This window comes from Nilaparvata lugens, chromosome 8 (genome assembly GCF_014356525.2).
Source record: "Nilaparvata lugens isolate BPH chromosome 8, ASM1435652v1, whole genome shotgun sequence".
In the NCBI taxonomy this organism is placed as follows: domain Eukaryota; kingdom Metazoa; phylum Arthropoda; class Insecta; order Hemiptera; family Delphacidae; genus Nilaparvata; species Nilaparvata lugens.
In genome coordinates, this window is record NC_052511.1 from 41,425,965 (window position 1) to 41,448,945 (window position 22,981).

Genomic DNA, 22,981 nt, shown 5'->3' on the forward strand with positions numbered 1-22,981 from the left:
CAAAGTGAGAAATAGTAATTTACTTTATGAAAAATGTGTTTATAACAGGGTAGCATGCTTAGAAAGAGTCACAAAATGTTATGATTTGAAATTTCACATCCCAAAATCTTTCAAGTTATCCGATAACTCAATTTTTTCTGCCATTATCAAACAATAACAAAAACCTACGGACCCACAATAGTTTGAATTGTGAATAACATTTTTATTCGATTTGATATTCATCAAGCTACCACTGTGGTAACACTTCCCTTTAATTTATTAGGAAAATTACATCTAAAGAATATTTGTGGTATTCAAAGCCATGTCCAAACTGAACAAATGTTCGGCAAACATGTTTGATGAGGGGCTCAGGGATAAACATTTTAGAAAGTTTGGACAATTGTTTGTCAAACAAAAATTACTGTTTTCCAAACATTTTCAGTGTTTGCTGTAAAACATAAAAACTGTTCTCCCTACTTACAATATTTTGTTTGGTGACGCGTCCACACTGGCCACGGGCAAACATTATTTGTCAAACATAATAAAATTTGCCCAAACTGTTTTAGTAAACATGTGTGTCGAACATTTGTTCAGTGTGAACACGGCTTTAAAATAGATTTTTTTATTGCGGATGATGACCAGATTACAATTTTTGCTTGTTCTTGGTTGATGGAATGAGACGAGATAATTAGTATTAACTGGCTGGATCCATGTCGCAGGAGAGCAAAGAAACGTTTTTTGTATGTTTTATCAATTTCAATTTTACTTTCAAGAGAAACAAACTACTGTATTGAATCAAAAAATGTATGGTGCAAATTCAGTAAAATTTACATCGATCCAAAAATACAACACATTTTCATCAATGAATACCGTTGAATTTCAGGGGAACTTCCATTATCAAAGTAGTATGGTGTGAACTACCCCACCAGTAGTTACAAGAGCTACTAGGCTATATCTTTCAGTTTCCAGGAAAATTAATTTTAGAATTTACTTTCCAGAAAAATACAGCACATTTTCAACAACGAGTACCGTTGACTGTCAGTTTATTTCCAGTAAAACATTGGGATTTCAGAAAAATACAAAAAATGAATAACGCTGAATGTCTGTGTACGCACCTTACCAGTACCTAGTTAAAGAAGATTACAAATCTTGGTTTTTTCTAGGTTTCTGGAAAATTTCTAGGTTTCTGCCGGTTGAAATTACTTTCAGAATTTACTTTCCAGAAAAATACAGCACATTTTCAACAACGAGTACCGTTGACTGTCAGTTTATTTCCAGTAAAACATTGGGATTTCAGAAAAATACAAAAAATGAATAACGCTGAATGTCTGTGTACGCACCTTACCGGTCGTGACGAAAGCCTCGGATATCTTTCGGTTTCTGCCGCCGTAGCAGGTGGTGATGAGGTCGGCGACACCACAGCTCTCGAAGAAGGTGGTCACCTGACAGCCGGGGTAGAACAGGTCGACGAACTTGATCATCTCCATCAGACCCAATCGAATGACAGCCGCCTTCGTGTTGTCGCCCAGCTTCAAACCGTCCACGAAACCGGCTCCACACGCCACTATGTTCTACAAAATAATTCAACGATTACAAAAAAATAGATGTGATGGTTTCTTCATCCATTCCGAGCTGCAATGTATTAACACACTTTTTCTATGTATTTCACACGACATGCAGTCAAATATTCAAGAAAATAATCAAAAACCTTTTCTTACTAATTGAAGTACTTTTGACCGTATCGCGATCATTTTCAACAGTGCCGACCGGAAATGTTTTGTTGGTTAGGAAGATTTTTGGTTTTTATTATGTAATAAAAAAGTTTGTTTGATTTGAAATTGAGATGTTCATTTAATATGGTGTTTTTATCGAGGATGGTGGCTTTGTAAATTTCGAACTGCTCTGATGTAGGTATTTATTCATATCCATTTCTTTTTACTTTTAGTATTGTGAGGTTGGTATTTATGTTTGTGTAGGTGTACCCGGTTTCGTTTGAATGTGCAGCAAAAGCTGATTTAGTTTTGGTTTTCAGTGCGTTAATAAGTTCTTTAAATATTTGTTTGAATGATCTTCCACTTCTACCAATGTACATTTTTTCACAATCTGTGCATTTCAGTTTCTACACCCCAGTTAGGTTGTATTTATGGGTGTTGTTGGTGGCTTTGGGGGTGAGGGTAAACGTTAGTTTATTTTCAGTTTTGAAAGCCACATTGTAGCCTGTTTTTTTTTAATACTCTGGCGATTTTATTAGATTGACTATTTATATATGTGAGTGTTAAAAAGTGTTTTCTGTCATTTGTTGGATTGGTCTCCTGTTTATGTACGGTTGCTTTTGTTTTCTGGTTCAGTTTTTCTATTCGGTTTGAGTCAGATCCATTAATCTGTGCTAGGTATTTTATTGTGTTGAGCTTATTTATCTAGTTTTCTGGTGATTTGTTGAGTCTATGGAGCATGAATGCTGCATGAGCATCTGAATGCTGCATGTTTGTACCGTGTTAGATGGCTGGAGGAGTTGTGGATTAGAATGTCTCTTGTGGTTGGAATTAAATACATCAGAACAGTTCAAAATTGACAAAGCCACCATCCTCGATAAGAACAACATATTAAATGAACATTTCAATTTCGAATCAAACAAACTTTTTGATTATATAATAACAAGTAAGTGTAAGAAAACAGCTGAAATATTAACAACTAGTACCAATTTTAACTCTGCTGTTTGGGAGGTAATTAATAGAAATAGGAGAGCAGCTCAAAAAGATACAGTTACTAATGTCCCTAGGATAATCGATAAACATGGAAATTATATGGATGATAGTATAGACATTTGTAACTTTTTCAATAAGTATTATCAACAGGTTGCATATAATCTCCAAAAGTCACTGAACACTAATACAACTACATTAAATGCTGAGCCAATTGAAGAGGTATTTAAATTTCATCCATTATCAAGAGATGAGTTGTCAAGAATAATAAAAAATTTGAATAACAAAAAAACAGTAGGATTGGATGGGGTCTCAAGCAAAATTTTAAAAGAATGTGAAAATGAATTACTGGACCCTTTACTGCATCTCCTTAATACTTCACTAGAGCAGGGTATTTTCCCTGATGATCTGAAACAAGGAAAAATTTTGCCAATTTTCAAGAGCGGTGATTCTGAAAGAGTTGAAAATTATAGACCCATTAGTATTCTAAATGTAATAAGTAAAATTTTTGAAAGAGTAGTTTTAAATAGGCTATTGATGCACCTGGAAGAAATTAATTTCATATGTGATGAACAGCATGGGTTCCAGAAAGGGAAATCTACTAAGACTGCAATAGTATCCCTTGTTGAAAGACTAATAGATATAATAGATTCAGGTGAGAAGGCAGCCGCAATATTTCTTGATTTATCCAAAGCTTTTGATTGTGTGAACCATAGAATATTATTGGAAATACTAAAAACTGTAGGTGTGAATGGTATAGAACTAAAATGGTTTGAATCATATCTCATAGGTAGAAACCAGTGTGTTGAGCTTACCAAGGTGGATGGGAATGAAATAGTAAAAATTAAATCTCAAAAACTGGAGGTCCAGGCTGGAGTACCTCAAGGCTCAATTCTGGGTCCCTTACTGTTTCTGTTGTATGTGAACCAATTACCAAAAGAGTTAAAAGATCACAGAGCTCTGTTGTTTGCTGATAACACATCGCTTATCTTTAACAATTATTTATTAGATAGTCTAGAAATAAATGCTTTTACTGGAGTACAGTCAATTGTCCAATTCTTGAAACAACGGCAATTAACAATAAATAGTAAGAAATGTCAATTCCTACAATTCAAAAGTAAATATAATTCAGTAGAGGATAGAGAAATAAATGTGTTTGTAGAGGAAAATGAATTAGACCAAGAAGAGAAAGTAGCATTCTTGGGAATATTATTGGACAGGAAATTAACATGGCATCCTTACATTGAGAGGATATGTAATAAGATATCATCTGGGGTATTTGTCCTGCGGCAGCTTGCTAGGCTGAATGATAAAAAACTACTGTTAACTGCTTACCATGGACTTTTACTATCTCATATTAGGTATGCTATTTTAGTATGGGGTAATTCATCTCAACAAAATATGGACAGGGTGTTTAAGATTCAAAAGAAGGCACTCAGATGTATAGAGAAAGTGAATAGGTTAGACTCTTGTAGGCCTTTATTTAAAAAGCTTGGTCTATTAACTTTGCCATCTTTGTATGTATATGAAGTTGTAATGCATGTGAAAACGAGTGGTGTGATCCAGAATTCAGATGTTCATGAGTATAATACGCGAAACAGAGCAGATTATCATATAATGGGTCACAATAGTAGGTCATTTGAACAAAAACCAGATTATATTGGTAGGAAATTTTATAACAAGCTACCTCAAATCTTGAAAAGTAATGATGATTTGAAGATTTTCAAAAAACAAATTAAAAAATATTTAGTTGATAGAGCTTTTTATAGTGTACAAGAATTCCTTTCAAACCTAAACTAGGTTGAACTACTTAGTGTTAGAATTATTATGTAATAACATGACTTGTCTTATACTCCATGACTGGAGTCTTTAGGACGTAATCTTAAAAAAAAAATAAAAAAAAACCACAAACCTTCCTAACCAACAAAACATTTCCGGTCGGCACAGTTGAAAATGATCGCGAGACGGTCGAAAGTACTACAGTCAGGGAGTAAAAGTTTTTGATTATTTACTTAAATATTTGACTGCATGTCGTGTGAAAACATAGAAGAAAGTATATTAAAAAATATATGAATAGATTGAATGAATAAATTAATGGATAAATCCGTTATTTTTAAAGTTAATGAATCCCGCTTCAAACACCCTCTTTCCCGGCATGGGCATTATGTTTTGGCATGATTTGTGGATCGAAAACAGGATGTCGATCATGATTTACTGTAATTTTATGTATTGTCTATAATTTGTAAATTTTTGAAAAATTTGTAAATTTTTGAAAAATTTTATTATTATAAAAGAATTTTGGAACGATGAAAGAATTCTAAGATATAAATCTGTAACAACCAGCCTATAATAGCAAGGATAGATTTCCTTGTTCGTTAGCCAATTAATCAGATAATACCGAACTGAGTTTGAACTATTTTCAAGTTTTTGTTTTAGTCACCTTGAGCGCTCCACAGATTTCCACGGTGTTGACATCATCAACCACCACAACACGGAAATGATGCGTTTGAATGAGATCTCTCAGCAATGGAGCCAATTGTCTGTCTTTGCAACCTGTAATCAAAATCCAAAAGATACCAAACATTATTCACAATTTAAATTAAAAAAGATGTGCATAAATCATTACACCATAATCTATTTCGAAATAAACTGTTAATATATAACATTTTTTACAAGTAAAAATTTAAAACGAGTTGAATTTCAATTGCACTGAATTCAGTTGCATGATTGAAATTAGCATGAGCTCAGATCTTGAGTGGGTCAAATCTAACACTATAGTACTATGATAACTGTACACTGTTCATTTCAATATCAAAAATTGATATTTAATATAGAAACCATAACCTTCCTAACCAACCCGTTGACATTTAAAACATTACTAAACAGAACATTATAATATTTTTTTAGATATTTTTTCTCGGGCCACTCCCGTGTTTCGGATGGACACGTTAATTCGTCGGTCCCGGCTGCCTAAAAAGCAGTCGTTAGGTCATGTCAGAGGCCCTGAAATTGATCAGTTGCGACCTGAAAACTCTGACACCAGACCTGAGCCAGCCAGGTCACACGATATTATTATTATTATTTAGTGGGTGCTTCAGCGAAAAGGATCTACGCCAAAAAAATAAACAATCAATCAATTTATTCTTGTATGAAAAAATTAATCAAGAACTATTGAAAGTTATATAATGAATGAGTAAACAATCAATCAATTTATTCTTGTATAAATAAATTAATCAATAACTATTGAAAATTATAAAATGTTGAGAATATTTTACTTGTTTTCATAAAGATTTGAGAATTATCAAATTAATGTGTTACCTATCGTTGTTTCACAGAAATTCTGCTCAGCAACTTCGTTGGCTAGGTTAGCACCCATTAGAACACATACTTGAATTTTCAAAAGTCTGGAGATGATGTCTGAGATAAGATCGATTCCACCACCTTCCGCCTTGTCAAATCCCTGAAAAAATAAAAATATAAGAATGAATCAAGAACACAATAGAAAAATAAAATTAATGAAACACTGTGAAAAGACGTAATTTTCCAATTCTCGTCTTCTTTTTGGAGAAAATAATAGCCTATACTTTTCTGAATTATACTATTTTGGAATAATGAATTTGGATAACTGAGGATTGAAATTTCAGATGTTTGATGTTCTGAAAGTATGGATTGTATGGGTGCATGAAACATACAGTAGTTTGTAATGTCATGACAAGTTCATATTTTTTTCAAAATTATTTGATTTTTAATAAAAAGTGATTATGTAGAAAGTCCCTTCAATTTTGTTCAACTCTTGTACGCTTAATAAGTTTTTTCTGTTTTGAAAAACGGTTTATACTACTTTTTTATCAACCTTCAATCAAGAGTAGGTAGTTATTTCTCGCAATCAATCTACAAACATTAGGCTCCAGTAGTTGATTGCATGTATATAATTGTACTACTACTTGTCAAGCAAGCAATTTTATTCAAATGGTTAACATAGTACTGTATATAGACAGAGATTGTTAACAATATAATTTATTATTGGTGAAATGGAAGGCTTACTTTGATCAAAGAGAGACCAACGGCGGTTGGTTTAATTTTCCCTAAAAGTGTAGCACAAATCCTCCTAATGAACTGATGAGGAATCACAAATATTAGAATATCGGCATCAGTGGCGGCAACTGTAACATCTGGAATGGCAACCTGTAAATAAACAAAAAACAAAAATTGAATTCAAATTTTTCTTCCAGAGTTCTAGAAAATTACAACATTACAAGTTGGACTGCAATTTTCGGAAGTGAATAGCTTATTTTCAGGAAGCTTGCAACATCAAAATTCGACAAAAAAAAACAGTTGTAGCCTAAACCCGTTGTTCTATCCCGATTAAATTTTATAATTTGCTCAGTCATTGTATGAATAAATTACACATAAAATATACATAACCTCTAGCTAAATTTTGACTGTTGTAAAAATTAGAATTGGAACCGTTTTGGGCGTAAGTTAGCCTGTGGTATTTTTCTGAAAGTTGTATAATTCTGAATGATTAAATAAAATAAATAAATAAAATCTGAAAAATTACTGGTTAAATTGGTTCAAAGCCACAATACAGTATCACGGAAAAATATTTCTTCTGACACCAAAGTATTTACTGATGAATTTTCCTTCCTCAACTCAAGATGTGTTTTTTATCTGAAATTCAAATTTAAATGTAGGTGATAAAAATGATTTTAAATAGTGTATTTTCTCTTTTCTAATATTTTGTTTACTGTATTGTGACTGATCCTCTGTCTTTCTACGTAAGAATATTTTTGGGATATAATAAAATCTATCTATCTAGAACTATAAATAATTCAAAGCACGAACTAATTTAGTCAAGTAGTTAATTTTGCGCAACCGATAAAGTTCAATAACAAAAATGGTAGTTGATTGGATGAATATTGATTATATTTTCCAAACAATCATCAAGATTTTATGCCTGGCGTTGAAATTATAAAGCACTATTTATGTCTACTCAACGTCCCGGCTTGAAAGAGTGAAGAAGGTTAACTAGCTGTATTTCTTCTGAATTTTAGATTCGCTTTAAATTTGAGATAATTGATTATTGTATATTATGATTTAATTGAAATAATTAATAGTGAATATTCAATTCATTAGATGGGTCAAAATTTTGCCAGCTTCTAAATTTTCAAAATGCTTGTTTTTGATGATAAAGTGACCTGATCCTCCAACATTCAACTCTTTAAGAATAAAAAATAAAATATTTATTCCGTGATAGTTCCAAACTGACAAAAATTATTAGAAATTTGATTATTTTATAAGTTGAATCTCTCCAAGTATTTTTTTTTAATTGTTTCGAATTAAGAATAACTTTTGAAGTGGAAACACTTCTTCCACTTCCACTTCAAAAGTTATTTTTAATTCAAAGGTTAATAGTGGGAAAGAAATTGACTTACAACACAGCAATAATAATATTGTTATTTTTATTCTCAACAAATTTATCAAATAAATGAATTTTACGGTCATATAATCAACGTTTAATAACTGATAAACTTGCTGTCAAACGTTCAAGCTTTAAAAAGCCTTATCTGAGTTTAAATATTAATAAACATGACAGCTAATCTTCCCATGGAAAACTCCCACTATTTAAAAATATAATATTACTTTGATCTTATATTTTTATTTTATTTTTCACTATATACTAGTTATATTATAACTAGTGCAGCTGAAAATGATTGAAAATACTTCAGTTATGATATCACATAACTGAATTTGAATGAGTATTTTTTTGCTAATCATACAATTCAACAGTAATTGAATAAAATCGTTTTTTGGCTTGGTTAGAGGAAGGATCCTTGAGCCTCCGAATTCAATAATGATGATGAACATAAATTGTTTTGAGAGCATGCAATGCACTCAATCAAAATCTACCACAGAGCATCGACAATAAAATTCAGTTGATAAGCTAATTCCATTAAATTCGTAGGCATACAATTTTAAAAGTAGAATGGTGGTCCCTAATCGACCAATTACAGCGAAATGCCGCTCCAATTGTGATGTAACAAAATCAGAGGTCAAACGATTAGAGTTTTTCAGGGTCAATTTTCAACGGTTAAAGATCGAAATGAAACAGGAAGGAGACAGTAAGAGGGACAATAAGAGGAACAGTGAAAGTAATAATTAGAAAGATAATCAAATTCGAGAACTGGAAACAATCAATCATGTCCTAATTAGGAGTTTTGTCTATCAAAATTGATATGAATCATCGGATCTTAATTTCATTTCCACTTGGATTTTTTTTCAGTAATGAAATAAATTATATACAAATTATTTATATAGCCTATTTCATGAATATTTCTTGTAGTAAGGGTGGGCATGATTAAGATGCAATTATGAAACGATTCATTAAAGTGAGAAAATCCATGTTCGATAAATTTTGGAATTTTATCCACAGTTTTTATACTTTATAAACTGGCTCAACTCACACTACCTCGACTCAAATCGTACAACTCCTGTCGAGGATACTCCAGCCTCTCAACCTTATGACTTTCTTGCTCATTGTCACTATGCTCATTGTTCAGTTCCATGCTACTCCATTTCTTTACAACCTCACATTATTAAAAATATGAGATCCAATTCGTCACTTCTGCGCATGTAACAAATTTTATAATAATTATTATGAATATATTGTCTTACCTAATTCTTATTATTGTCTTATCTAAAATGATAAAACATTAATTTCATAAAACTTAAAATTAATTTCATAAAACATAACCTCACTTTCATTAAAAAGGCAAGGTACTATGAGGCTCGACCAACATGTCTCGACGCTCGACTCAGTCTCACAGTCGTTAGGTCGCGGAGACTAGAGTTGACTGGTCTGAGTGTCACCATTGGAAAGCACATGCTGCGTCGCAGTCTATAGTCGCAGTCTCTTCTCGACTTGAGTCGCGTAAGTGTGAGTTGAGCCTTAGTCGAAAACCTGATGTAGTATGATACAAATGACATGTTTCGTAAATTTAGACGCGTTCCAAGACACTGAATCCTATATTCAGCATACAGGGAATAATTTGATAGCATACTTCTAAACTTTCTGAGAACTGAAGTTTGCTGGAGATGGGCTCAATGCCATTCAAGTAAATACTGTAGTGAGAATGTAACTTTTAAGATACTATTTTGTTGTTTTCAACACCGATATGCAGTCAATTATTTATGAAAACAAACGATTTTGTCCACTTACTGGATTACTTTCGGAAGTCAGTCATCCATTTTCAACAGTGTGATATCAATGCCTGACATCCGAAAGTAATCTAGCCCGTAAGTGGAAAAAATAGTTTAGTTTCATAAATAATTGTCTGCAATTCTGTGTGAAACAAGAAATAGTAAGTTAATACAACGAAGTTCGGAATTTATCAAGAAATCATCATCTTTAAAACTTTTTATCATGTGTTACATGATATGGCCTCAAATGTTCAACGGTTGTTCATTTTCACTTATTAAAAAATAGTGTTATTACTACCAGCATTATCACAACAGTTAACTTGATAGGAATTATTGCTTGATAATGTCAGAATCACTGGAAAACTTGAAAAGTAATGTTATATTGTCAGTTTTAAAATATTTTATGGTATATCGATAAAGTGTCATTTGGTCACATTAATCTATTTTATGAGCTACTTATGTATGGCAATATTGCAATCTGTTGAGAGTGATAGTTCAATTATTTCTCTAAAAATAATCCTACATGAATTTATGACCGATACTTTCAATCATTTTATCTCCAAGATAGTAATCTCTGCAATAATACTTGAAATCTCTGAGTATGGAGTACATCGATAGTACTTGCGAATTTTTCAATGGAATAACAGTTGCAAATGAATTATCCGAAAATGTTATTTTCCTACAGAAATAAAATGAATTAATGGAATAAGTATCAACAAAATCTTATGATGACATTCGTTTGTGTAATGGTCAATGGTCAATATTGATTTCATTCGTTCATTGTCGTAGGCTATGGAAAACCTCAACACCATTTCTGAATAGATTATGAATTTCAAAAATAGAATAATTCGATAGGCTTAACACAAATAAAGCATATCTTTTCCACCTCACAAGGGTTTTGCTATTGTTTTTCGATCACAGTTAATTTATTTGACAGCAGAAGTAGAGGTCAAGTGAAATGTACAGTCAAGCTGGCATCTATCACAGCCTATGAAATATAAATAGAACATAAGCCAAGTATTGGATCCAATTCTGTTAGCGATATAACATATTTAGATTGCCAGATAAAAATATTTCGAGAAATAATCAACTGAACTTAACGCGTAAAATTCAATCGATATTCATTTATTTTTCACTAAACTGTATTATTTAACCTTTTTCATGACAAAATTAATAAGACAAAAATTTCAATTGAAATTGAAAAACAGTCTTGAATGGTCAAAGAATAATTATGATGAGATAGGTAATAGAGTAGAAAGGATATACCTTTCTATGAATCACAGCAAAAAAAACGATAACAAAGAACATTTTAGGTAAACAATTTTCAAATTCTACATAAAATAAATATTAAATTGGAAGAATTAAAAAATAGAAAGTGTGTTCTATTTTTTATAAGGAATAGAGGAAGTTTAGTATAGGAATGAGATAAGATTGAAATACTAAAATGATATTGTTGGGAAGGCCAGAGTTCAATTTGATTAAAACAATAATAATTGTATTATCATAGTATGGAATAATTCAAGTTAGGTAACTCAAAAAACTAACACTTCGATAAATAGATGAAGAAATAAATAAATAGATAAAAATAACAAGTGGATTGAAAATAGTGATAAAGATATTTCATTTCATTCAGGTTGTCCATCAACCCATGTTTTCTGAGCTAAATTTATAAAATTAATTTCAAATAGAACTGGATATCGTTATGTTGAAGATTATTCATTCTTATACATTTGAGGTGGATATTATATAGTAACCTGCAATCCACATTCTGACTCTGTTCTGCAGATGATTTGGTAAATTTATCATCCCCATAAGTATATCCAAACGAATGACTTATTTCATTATAATGTAAATAATAGGTTTATCAATTACTCAACATCACAAACCAGGTTTAGATTTGACAATGTTGACAAACACAACGTCATAATAATATTATCTTGACTTGGATCATTACTGATATCATACATGTTGATCAATTAAGATTGGAAAGTTTTGGAGGAATCCGTCTACAATAGTAAGTAGCATTCCAAAGATAACGGGAGATACCGTTGAATAGTATATTTCCATTAGTCTATTTATTTGAAGAAGTGAGCCTGTAATAAGATTATGACATATCGAGTTAATGAACCTATTGCTAAAAGTTCCATTCATTTTGAATAATTATCACTGGAAAAGTTTAGTAGTGTTAATAAGAATAGAGAGAGAGAGAGAGAGAGAGAGAGAGAGAGAGAGAGTAGATAAGACCATGTACAATAATATGTGATAGGTCAGATTATTACCAATATTGTACTCATATTATGAACAAAAACATGATTAGAAAGTTAGGGAAGGATGGGTGATCATAATTCTAAGTAATAGTTTGAGAAGTAGTTCCATACATAGCGGAAAATTACCGAACTTCGCTCATTATTAGTTGATTATTACTTTTTATTTGCAAATGTGAACAATCGCACCTTCGAAATATAACTTACTGCTTCAAATTGAGACAAATTATAGTTCAATTGCTTTGAGTTTTAAATATTTCTAAAATTTGTATCTTACAAGTTCTTGGTTATTAGATTCTGGAACCAAAATTTATAGAAAATAGTTTTAATAAACTCTCTATTAAAAAATGATACAATCTATAATTGAATCGGCCTGAGGAGAAAGGGAACATGTCAAAATTTTTCATTTTTTTATGGTTGAAATGAGTTGTTTACTGTGGGATACATCGATTGGAGTTGAAAGGGAACATGTCAGCATTCTCTTTATACGAGAAACATATATAGTATTTTTGCTGTACTGGAGTGAAAGGGAACTAGTCATGACACACATGTTCCCTTTCAACGCTGAACATTCGAAAATTAGCTGTGAGTCAGTTGTGATTTCTATGCTATTGTTAGGTTACCTTTGATTCATGCGTTGCTTTGAGGTTAGATTGCTTTCGGTTGAGGTATTTATTGTGAAAGTTGAAGAGTGATAATTTATAATATCATCATGAAAGAAAGAAAGAAAGAAATATTTATTGCCAAAATCATTAAACAAACTTTACAAATGTGAAAAATATAAAAATTTTCATATACAATACATTGCAAAAACTTAAAATTAAATATTTTCCATTTAAAAATCGATTATAATATTATCATTGGCGTTACCAGCAAAACTAAGTAGTTTGAGCGATGGCAACGAGTAATCAGTCGGCTATAATTAGTGGCTTGAGATTCAGTCGAAAATAGAAAAAATATAATAAAGAAAAAAGTAACATATGGAATGTATGAAAAACTAGAAAAAAAAATAAAATTTCAATCCGAAAAGAAGAAGTACTAAGAGTGAAATACTAAGAGAGCAGAAAAACTAGAATGAATTCATAATAATTTAAAAACTCAAAAGAAAAAGAGATGATTCATGTAATTATTAATCTACAATTCACTTTACATATGTAATCCATTTAGTAGCATAATGTAATTCATTTGTAGCATATATGCGATTCCTTTTGTAAGCAAAGAGAGAATTAGAAAAACAATACAATACAGTACACATGACACAAAAAATAAAACTTAAACTCAGAGAGAGAAAATTAATCTGGGAGTATAGCCCTACTAATAATAAATGAGTAATAGGAAGTTAACAAAAAACTCAATTTTAAGGGTTGAATCTCATATAAGTGCTTATAATGGATTAAAATTGTTGTCTTAAAAGAGTTTGCACCCTAATGACAAAAAACAATCTTGAAATTATCAATACTTTTATCTGTATTCAGTTTTTTCTCTCCCCTGAAAAATTATGATTTTTGACATGTTCCCTTTCTCCTCAGACCGATTCAATTTTGAAATTCAATAATAGAAATTATTCTTAATACAAATATCCTATCCATTGTTTATTAATTCTCAGATATAGGTTCTAGTGCCATTATGTTTATATGAAATAGAAATGGGATATAATCATCTCTTGAAAGTTGAATTGATGAATTTATTTTTCAAGCTACAAATTCTTTCAATTTGTTGTTAAATCAAATTTTTCCTAACTCATCAATAAAAATGATTAGCCTACATTTTTTCACGGAAAATTCATCTCATTAAATTAAAAATAGCAAGAGGGTTCTTTTAAACAGCTACTTCTACACTATGCTATCAGTGTTATTATTTACGCTTCTATCCCTTCTAACAAACAACTTTCTTAAATTAAAAACAGGATACTAATCAAGGTGCCAAACAAATGATTGACAGGTTGGATGTGAAAATTAGAATACTCACGAGTACACTCTTCTATTTATAACAGTTGCGTATAACTACGTCATTCATGCCTCCCCCAACAATACATAGTTATAGCGCTCTACATCAGCATATGATGACTCTCTCAATGACATTATATAGTCTCTAAATATACATCAACAACTCTTCCCATATATGATTAGATTCACTTTAAACTGTCAGAATGAGTTGAATGGGAGGCACTAATGTTATTAATATGGGGAATTGTGACAGTTTGAAGTGGTTATTACTATATACAACGTCTACAATCTTATAAGAATAATGAATTTTATTTCCACCATAAAAAACAAAGAAATTTCATAAACACTTTTTGGAATCTAACTGACCACTGCATCAAGTATGCGTGGCCAGTGTGTTTTTACGTCGGCTGTTCATCTTTAAAATCTTCTCGTCTTTTTTTACGACCAGCTGATGTTGTCAGAGGAAAACAACAAAGCAGTGTAGTACGCTAGGAAGATGCGAAGTGGGAGGGAGGCAGAAACTATCTCTATCTGTGTTTATTGGCAGAAGGCCAATCGTGCTTACAGCGGCACAACTGAAATCAAGTTATGCGGGCTACAGGCCTTGTGAAGGGCACCGATCTAATGATGAGTGCGTAGTGTGTATTCTCATTACAATTATTTTCTCAATGACAAACAATTATTTCATTCATTCATTCATTTGTGTACGCTTTACAAGGAAAACAAATTGAGACCCTAATTTGCATTTACACAGTCTTTGAAGAATGACTAGCTTGTAAACTGATAAATGACTGCTGATTGAATAATATATTAATTTACGTATTTTGTACATTTTTATTTACTGCCTATCACAGGAAAGAACTAGTTGCACCAGCACCCAAAAATTTACATACCATTACAGAATGTGTTGCTTTTTACTATTTTTAAGTACTAGCAGGTAACTCGTGCACCGCAAGGATCTAGATAAAAACTAGACCTACCGAAATCTTGCAGAGTTCAAAATAGGCCTATAGCCATCCTCGGTAAATGGAAAATCTATATGGAAAATTTCTAGTTAATCAGTCCAGTAGTTCAAACGTGATAATGCATCATTCTTGAATTTACTATCCCGTACGTATATAAGCAAATTCTTTTCTTTATTATATTATACAGGCCTATAATATAATTTTTACCAACTGCTCAACATGCATTTTTTCAGTCAGTCTTCGATGTATAATTTTTCGCACAACGTCCATGAAAAGTTATTCTTTTCAGCAATATTCTATTCGTCGCATTCAATACATAGATGAACATCTTGTCTTCACATTACGAATTTATAGTCAATTAAAAATAGTCTCCAATCATGAATCGCATTGTTACAATCAAAATTGCAAACAATGAATATTTAATTCGATTTCTTTATTTGATGAATATTGCTGTTATGAATTCAATATGCATAGAACTAACTAACAAGTATGCTGGCAAGCCGACATACAGAATCATAGCTCTTGTAATGGGGGACCTTGAAACGTCAAGTCGAAAATTGTAAAATTAAAATCTTTAACTATGTATAATAAAGAATCAATTGTAGCATGAGATATTGGAGGAATGTGAAGTCTTGAGAATTGAATTCTGATCACATAAGAATATGTTACACTAAAATATTTTTAAAAATACAATTACAAAACTAAAAAATTCGTTAACCCCAGTGGTTTGTGTATTATAGATTCATTAGAGTATCAATTTTCAAGGTTTAGATAATATTTTAGATATTCATTCTACAATATACCAGCATATTATTCGATAAAAATGATCTTTAAGTTCATTTTATTAACATTCATCAGTGCAGTTCGAAGTAAGGAGTAAAAGTCAAAACAACTCAACATGGGCGAGCAAGAAGAAGTAAAATAATAGCACCAAGCTTCTGGGAGCCTTGAACAAGGATCAAGGGCAGAAGTTATTCTACGTTCCATGATACAGTTTTACAAGCTGAAATCGTTGTAATGGTTGTGTTTGTCTGTATGTAAATACGTTATGTGATACTGTACTTGAATAGAAGTGTATCATTGGAAAAAAAGCAAAATACACAGGAATACGATAAAAAACCAATAAAACTTCACTGTAATTACAAGCCCAACAGATTCTACATCCAATTAAAGGGTTTAAATAGATATGATACAGTATGTTAGAATATCCTATTCTAATTAGCTTATGTGTTTGTTTTGCGGTTTGTGATGAAGAATACTACTTACGACATTAGGAGGAAGCTTATGCCCTGGAAGGTATTTGACGTTTTCGTGAGTTTCGTTGATGATTTCAGTGAGCTTTTTGCCGTCTATCATCTCCTCGTAGACATACATGGTAACTTCGTTGTGGAAGGAGTCCAGTTTGGCCGCATTTTCACCAACTATTTTTGCTATTGCTGAGCCCCTAGAGAAAACAAATTTATCCTATTAAAAGGGTTTATCTAATTTCAACTGTACATAAGCTATTGCATCTAATAGATATTAAATACTTCTAGATGAATATAAGAGCGATTTATTCTTCTAACTATACTGAATAGTTTATCAATTTGATAGACTAGTATAATAGTTCCCTCTTAAAAGACCCCTCTTTCTTTTTTATGACCCCGCTATAAAGTACTAGTCGACATAATTATTGAAGATTGTAAATTGTCCTGTAAATTTTGGCAAACCATCACATAATTTGATGCAGTTGAAGTTCAAGTTCAGTTCATGTTTCGTCACGTCAATTACAATTCTTTCAATGTTTTTTTTTACTACAGAACATCACTCTGAACTTTTCAGCGGCAAATTAATTTCAACTAATCTGAAAAAAATTGTTCTCAGAAGTTAGTTAAAGAAAAATTAGGGCATGGGGTCATTGATTCTTGAGAATACCCATTTCAAAAAATAAATACTCTTGCAAAAAATGAGTCACTATAAACGTTATAACGGACCAAATCACATGCGCTTTTTACCAGAAAAATGATAACGGCCCTGTATGTGCATGTATCATTTGAATTTTCATATAATTATGTTGATTAGGTCAAAAACGTGGTGCCAACTTTTGTCAGAGCTTAAACATTACTGTTTTTAGGAGACTGATTGTGAGATAGAGTAAGTAGGCTAGTATTAGATATGGCAATCGCAATGGTATCTATATAGCAAGCAGCGCTTGGCGTTGCTAGTATAGTCTAGTGTTTATTAATGTTGAAGAAAATCAATTATCATTATCTATTATTATTTAAATACATTTTTATGAATTTCAAATAGTTGAATATACAGACATACCGTACAATGTTAATTGACTAAGAATGTATGATAATGAAAACAAATGAAATATTTCAATATAGAATTCAAATAGAATGTTTGAATATTGAAAATAGTGTTGGTGTTTATAAAACACCAACTAATGTTTGCTCAATGATTCTTTGTTTAAAGAGCACACATGAAAACAAATATTCATTATGCTGGTATAATCAACAGGCATTTTCTATTGAATTAACAGCCTTTGGAAAACTAGTTGTATTGTACCGCTGCTTTCTCTTTGAATTGAACAATAATCGCAGACTATGTTGCAATTTTAAACAGATCGCATTTTTAATCATGCATTTGTACACTGAACAGTTCAATGATCAGAGTAGATGGGTAGCTTCACAAGTAGTGTGAGAAGAGATAAGATAGAAGGCGAGAATGAATGATAAAAACATATTAATTTTTAAATTTCCAAGTTAAAATAATTTGAAACTATTTTTTATTAATATATCAGTTATTTATTATTTTATGTTGAAACGTTTGATTTATTGGAAAACACAATGGGAGCTAAAATTATGAAACAAAACAAATTATTAAAATCAGATTATGAGTAAAATTAAAACGTTTAGATTGAATAAATTTATTAAATTTCTTGCTTTATAATTTCTTCCTTTAGAGCCATTTGTGTGAGTAGTTATTGAAAAGTGATTACGATAATATTGTCAACTAACATGACTTTTCAAGTCCTTAAAAATCACTGATAAAGAAATTTTCAGAAAAATATTGGCAAAAACTGTAATCACAAGACATTTAGGCCAACGGGTAAATGCAATTTTTATTAAAAGATCGATAGGCTAGTTGTAAGATACCGGGCATGAGAACAACAATTTTCTTATTATCTAAGTCTAAATGAATGAGTTGTACAACGCCAACTCAAGGTAAACCAGTTGTCTGTTTTGAAAACATTCTGAGATTCAGACATTGCAAACTTGTTTTAAAGCTTGACTGTCTCAAACGCTCAACAGACCGCGAAAAACTGAATTAATTTTTTTGCGAATTGGATAGAATGCGGATGCTAAGTACTATTGATGTACCGTGTTACCGTGTAGTTGAAAAATCTCCCAAACTAGGAATGTTTATTATTGGACGTTTCTAGAGTAAATAAAAAAGTTATTTCTACTTTCTCTCCAAGTTTGCGCTCGGCGACCTTGATGATAAGAAAAGGAAAAGATAAAAGCCTAGGTAAACTACAAAACTTACAAAAACGTCAAGTATTCTATAGCTTGAGAGGTTGAGAAATATATCAAAATTCTTCAAAAGAGACACCCTAAATTCTGTATTTAACACACAGTCCTGTAAATTTACTTATTCTTCATTATTTGACAAATATAATTTTTGAAATATTATTTTAACGCCTACTCAAAATATAATTGAATTCCATTGAAGCTTATATCAATCTGAACTTTAAAGGGGTCACTAAAGCAAGGAGTAAAAAACATATACTTTTTCTGTGACTGAGGATAGTAGCTAACTTTAGATTGTCAAGGGCTCCTACAGTTATTTTATATTCAAATAATTAAATAAACAAACAAATACAACCCAAAAAGCAATCACAATATTGTTTTCTAATTTATAATTTTGTGTTCCCATTTAGGCGTAGACTATTCAGGGTGGGGACACTTTTTCAATGAGAAAAAATAAAAATAATAGTGAGAAATGAATTAATTAAAAGTTATTTTCCATTATAACATAACATCTTGTTTAATTATCAGATCCTATTATAGCAAATTTTCAAAATACTGTATATGGTATCAAGCAAATGGAGTACGCTATCAATGCATGTTTAGGGAGCAATCACCTTTTTTCAACAGAATGGACTATCTTCAGAGGATGCAATTATTTTGGGGGCAAAAAATCAAGGAAAATAGATACTCTACAATCAAGAAGCAGATAGCCTCGAGTAAGAATCAATCGATAGTTAATTGCAAATAGGATCAGGAAGTAATTATATGTATAGCCCCTAGGCCTAATGTTTCCGGAAGGTCTATAATAATGGAATCAGTTTTTTGTACATTGAAATTGAATTATTACAATTTATTAGTAAAACTCTTATATTCCGGAAGGATATAAGAAAAATTTGTACTAAGTACACTTAGTTCAAGTCAACTTATGACATTTAAGTTTTCATAATATTGAGAATTAGTTAGGAATTTATAATCTGCATTTGTCAACAAATTTTGCTCACGGTATGCCTACCTACTATTTAAAATTAAAATGATAAACTAAAAATGATAGACTGATCAGAAATATTACTGTATTCGAACATTAGAAATGTTATATGCAAAAGTAAGATAGCATAGTTTTTTATGAGATTTTCTTTCTTTACAGTTCCTTGAAGCAACATGCTCCACTGAAACTCTTGTAAGAAAGAAATTAATATTATAAAGTTCTCATAGGTCTCTGTAATTTTATACTCAATTTGATTTTGATGAATCTGTGAAATTCATCTGGATAGGAGAGAATATTGTTTTCTTATCAGTACCTAGATAATATTTTCCGCATGTGGCATTGATGGCTTGTCAAGGTCTTCAAGACTGATAATTATTGAGGCGAGGGAAATAAATATTTCTATTCTCGATAGGTATAAAAATCCGACACCCAAAATAGAGACATAACACAAGAACATATTTATGAAATTCAGTTGATATATGTTTATTGATAAAATAAATAAGAGAAATTAAATTTTTAATCTGAGGTTAAATATTTAAAAAAGTAACATGATTACAAATATACATTATTGTAGCTGTACTTACCAGTTCCCAGAGCCAATGATGCAAACTTTCTTTTTAGAGTCAGACATTGTTGTAAATTAAAATAATAAAAGTAATTTGTTATGATGATTACTTGAAACAGAATATAAACTAAACGGTTTCTAACCTACAAGCAAAATGCGGAGACTGAGCTGGAAATGTGATTGCAAGCCGAAGACATTACCAAATGAAACGCGCAAGCGCATTCGCTTCTTCCAAATCCCTCCTTCAAAACCAGTGCCATCTATACAGAAGTCGTTGCCTATAATAAAAAAAAATTATTTCATTTCTTATAAGCGATACTTTTCAAGTATATTTATTAACTGATTAATTCAATTTTTAGAAAATTGATATCTTTATTCCTTTGATTATTCGAATAATAAATACACTGCTGATCATTGGGCGTCTGACCGGGAAGATTCAAACATACCATATAGAGTAAGCAAGAAACTCTTTTTTTAGTTTAACTTTTTCAGCTTTTTATTTAGAATAAAAGAGCTTATATATGTATTTGGTGATAGAATAAATAAAAGAAACATCTTTATATTGATTGATTTGTTGATTTTTCCATGAAAACCAGACATTTAAAAATTTCTATTATAACGGAAAAGGTTCATTCCACTGTTACTTGAGTGTATCTTTGTGGTATAGAATATAGTACGGTAGCTTGCTATGAGTAATATATATTCCTACAAGTTTGTACCTCTAAATTCAAATCTCCAATTTTTTTCTTGATTCCACTTAGAAAAGACTATCCAGATTGTTAAATTCCCAATGTCAAAACTCCAATCTCTATTTTTTCTTTATTAATTCATGAAGGAAAATTGAAACATTCACATAGACTTTCTATTGAGGATATTCTGTTCTCTGTATATTCAAAATTATATAAAAAGTGAATAAAAGTAAATTCGGCTTTTGTTGGTGGGGAGTCTCTTTATTCAAATTATATAGAACTGAAGACATGGAAACTATTCAATTTTGAATTAGTTGAGAATATAACTTAATTATTGATTAAGATTTTTTCTAAACTCAATTTTTTTTCAGTACGGTACCATACCTATGCCCATATGTATATATCTTGGAAAGAAAATGGTTTCATTGAAATTTTAGTAACAGCAAAGAATAATCAAGTCCTTCTTTAAAAAAATTAAAGATTCTTAAGCTATTATAAGATCTATCATTAATATTATATATTATCGTACTACTAAAATATTATCTTTATTAATACATATCGTACTAGAGATTTAATAAACAAAAACTAGAATAATTTATTATTGTCTCACATATTCAAAATATAAATCCCCCCCCCTACCTACCGTGTAGTAAGAGAGAAACTTTTGTGGAAAAGTAATAATTTTCCGCACAACCAAATTGACTGTGGACAGTTTTTGGTGGCCTTCAACAATCCAATGCACTACTTTTACTCTATATTTTTATGTGAATCTTAAACGTAAAGCAAGATTCTGGGAAGATACATTATATCGTGTTAGAAAAAATTCAAAAAACGTTTACAACACTTCAATCTATTCTTTCTTTATAATATAGTGCTTAATAACTCATTAACTATATGGGTCTCTCATTGATGTTTAACAGAGAAATGAATTCCACATTGTCAAAAATATATAAATTTCACATTGCGAGTTCAATATTTTCAAATCACTAATTTTTTCACCAAGTTATTAATTTTGAACAGTTGGCACACTTTTACAACTAACAAAAAATTTCAAAATATCACTTTTTACTTCATTTTTTTCAATTGATAAGTCTAACGTTCAATGTGAAGAAAACAATCTGTACATGTGCCAATAATAACCACTGTACGTGACAGTGATAACAATACAGCCGATCAGTTTCGAACTCACAATCATTCATAAGTTTAACCAAAGTTTATATCTGACCGTTTCGTGAAACAAAGGTAATTACTTATATATTATCCATACAGTTAAATTGATTATATTTTGAGAATCGAGAAAGTGAAAATGGGTCGTTTATTGTATCTGAAAATGTATATAGTGTGACCTCTGAACCTTTATTTATAGATAGGAAGAGCTTGGGAGTAGTTCAAAATATTCAGCATCTAGGCTAGATATTAGATCATTTTTTCTTTATTTGCTTTCGAATAGTTTTCTACTTCAATTACTATCTTAAAAATATTTTCTGATTCTTGATAATGTGATAGATATTTTTAAGTGAGTACAACATTCGCAGGGTCTTATAACTTAAATTTCTATTGTCATCTCTGTAGCCTGCATGATATGTGGAGAATAATGTTGTGAATTGCCTCTATATATAGCCTACTGTACTTTCAAGATTTGGTTCCATTCATTAATTTATTTGATTATCTAATGTTGTTGACTCAAGAAATATTCTATTGAATTAGAAGAATGCCGTATTCTACTTATCTTGCAAGAACAGGGAAAGTTTGTCGAGCTATTATGAAAGTCTCTTATCCATAATAGTCAGGTTGTCATTCACTTTATTAGCAAGTGAGTAGGCAAGGAAGTGATATATTTTGTATTAACAAGCTACGGTACCTATTGTTGTAAAATACTCTATTAAACTTATTTGTGATAATTGTAACATGATAAAAATTTTATTATGTATGGTATATTTTTGTCGCTCACACAAGTAAGTAAAGGTACTTAGAATATTTTATTAGTTTATAGTCATCCTCCTAAAAGAACAGATGATAATAGTTTTTATTATTCTCATAACTATGTGAAATAGCAATTAAGATGACGATGTAGATCCTTGAATAGGCCTACTTATAAAAATGTCATTTTAGACTTGGCACTTATAGAACACGATGTCTATGTCTATTTGAGGAAATTGTACAATGATATT

General features: G+C 30.8%; 2 protein-coding genes across 4 annotated transcripts in view; one reads left to right on the forward strand and one right to left on the reverse strand.

Annotated features, from left to right (window-relative positions):
* LOC111054196 (glycerol-3-phosphate dehydrogenase [NAD(+)], cytoplasmic) overlaps positions 1–20,330 on the reverse strand; it is a 27,570-nt gene extending 7,240 nt beyond the window's left edge. Inside the window, exons 1-6 of one of the 2 annotated variants that reach the window (XR_002606279.2) lie at positions 20,141–20,328; positions 16,323–16,500; positions 6,726–6,866; positions 6,000–6,141; positions 5,122–5,234; positions 1,320–1,550 (exon numbers count right to left, since the gene is read on the reverse strand). Coding sequence is in view for 1 of the 2 variants with exons in the window: in XM_022341175.2 (XP_022196867.1) it covers positions 1,320–1,550; positions 5,122–5,234; positions 6,000–6,141; positions 6,726–6,866; positions 16,323–16,500; positions 20,141–20,187 (852 nt within the window). In the remaining variant the exon portion in view is untranslated. Of the gene's footprint in view, positions 1–1,319; positions 1,551–5,121; positions 5,235–5,999; positions 6,142–6,725; positions 6,867–16,322; positions 16,501–20,140 lie in introns of both variants that reach the window. The other variant, XM_022341175.2, reaches the window with a different exon arrangement.
* Positions 20,331–21,898: 1,568 nt separating this feature from the next.
* Positions 21,899–22,981, forward strand: part of LOC111054198 — a 47,629-nt gene continuing 46,546 nt past the window's right edge. Inside the window, exon 1 of one of the 2 annotated variants that reach the window (XM_022341177.2) lies at positions 21,899–22,052. Coding sequence is in view for 1 of the 2 variants with exons in the window: in XM_039434785.1 (XP_039290719.1) it covers positions 22,719–22,765 (47 nt within the window). In the remaining variant the exon portion in view is untranslated. Of the gene's footprint in view, positions 22,053–22,614; positions 22,766–22,981 lie in introns of those variants that run through there. The other variant, XM_039434785.1, reaches the window with a different exon arrangement.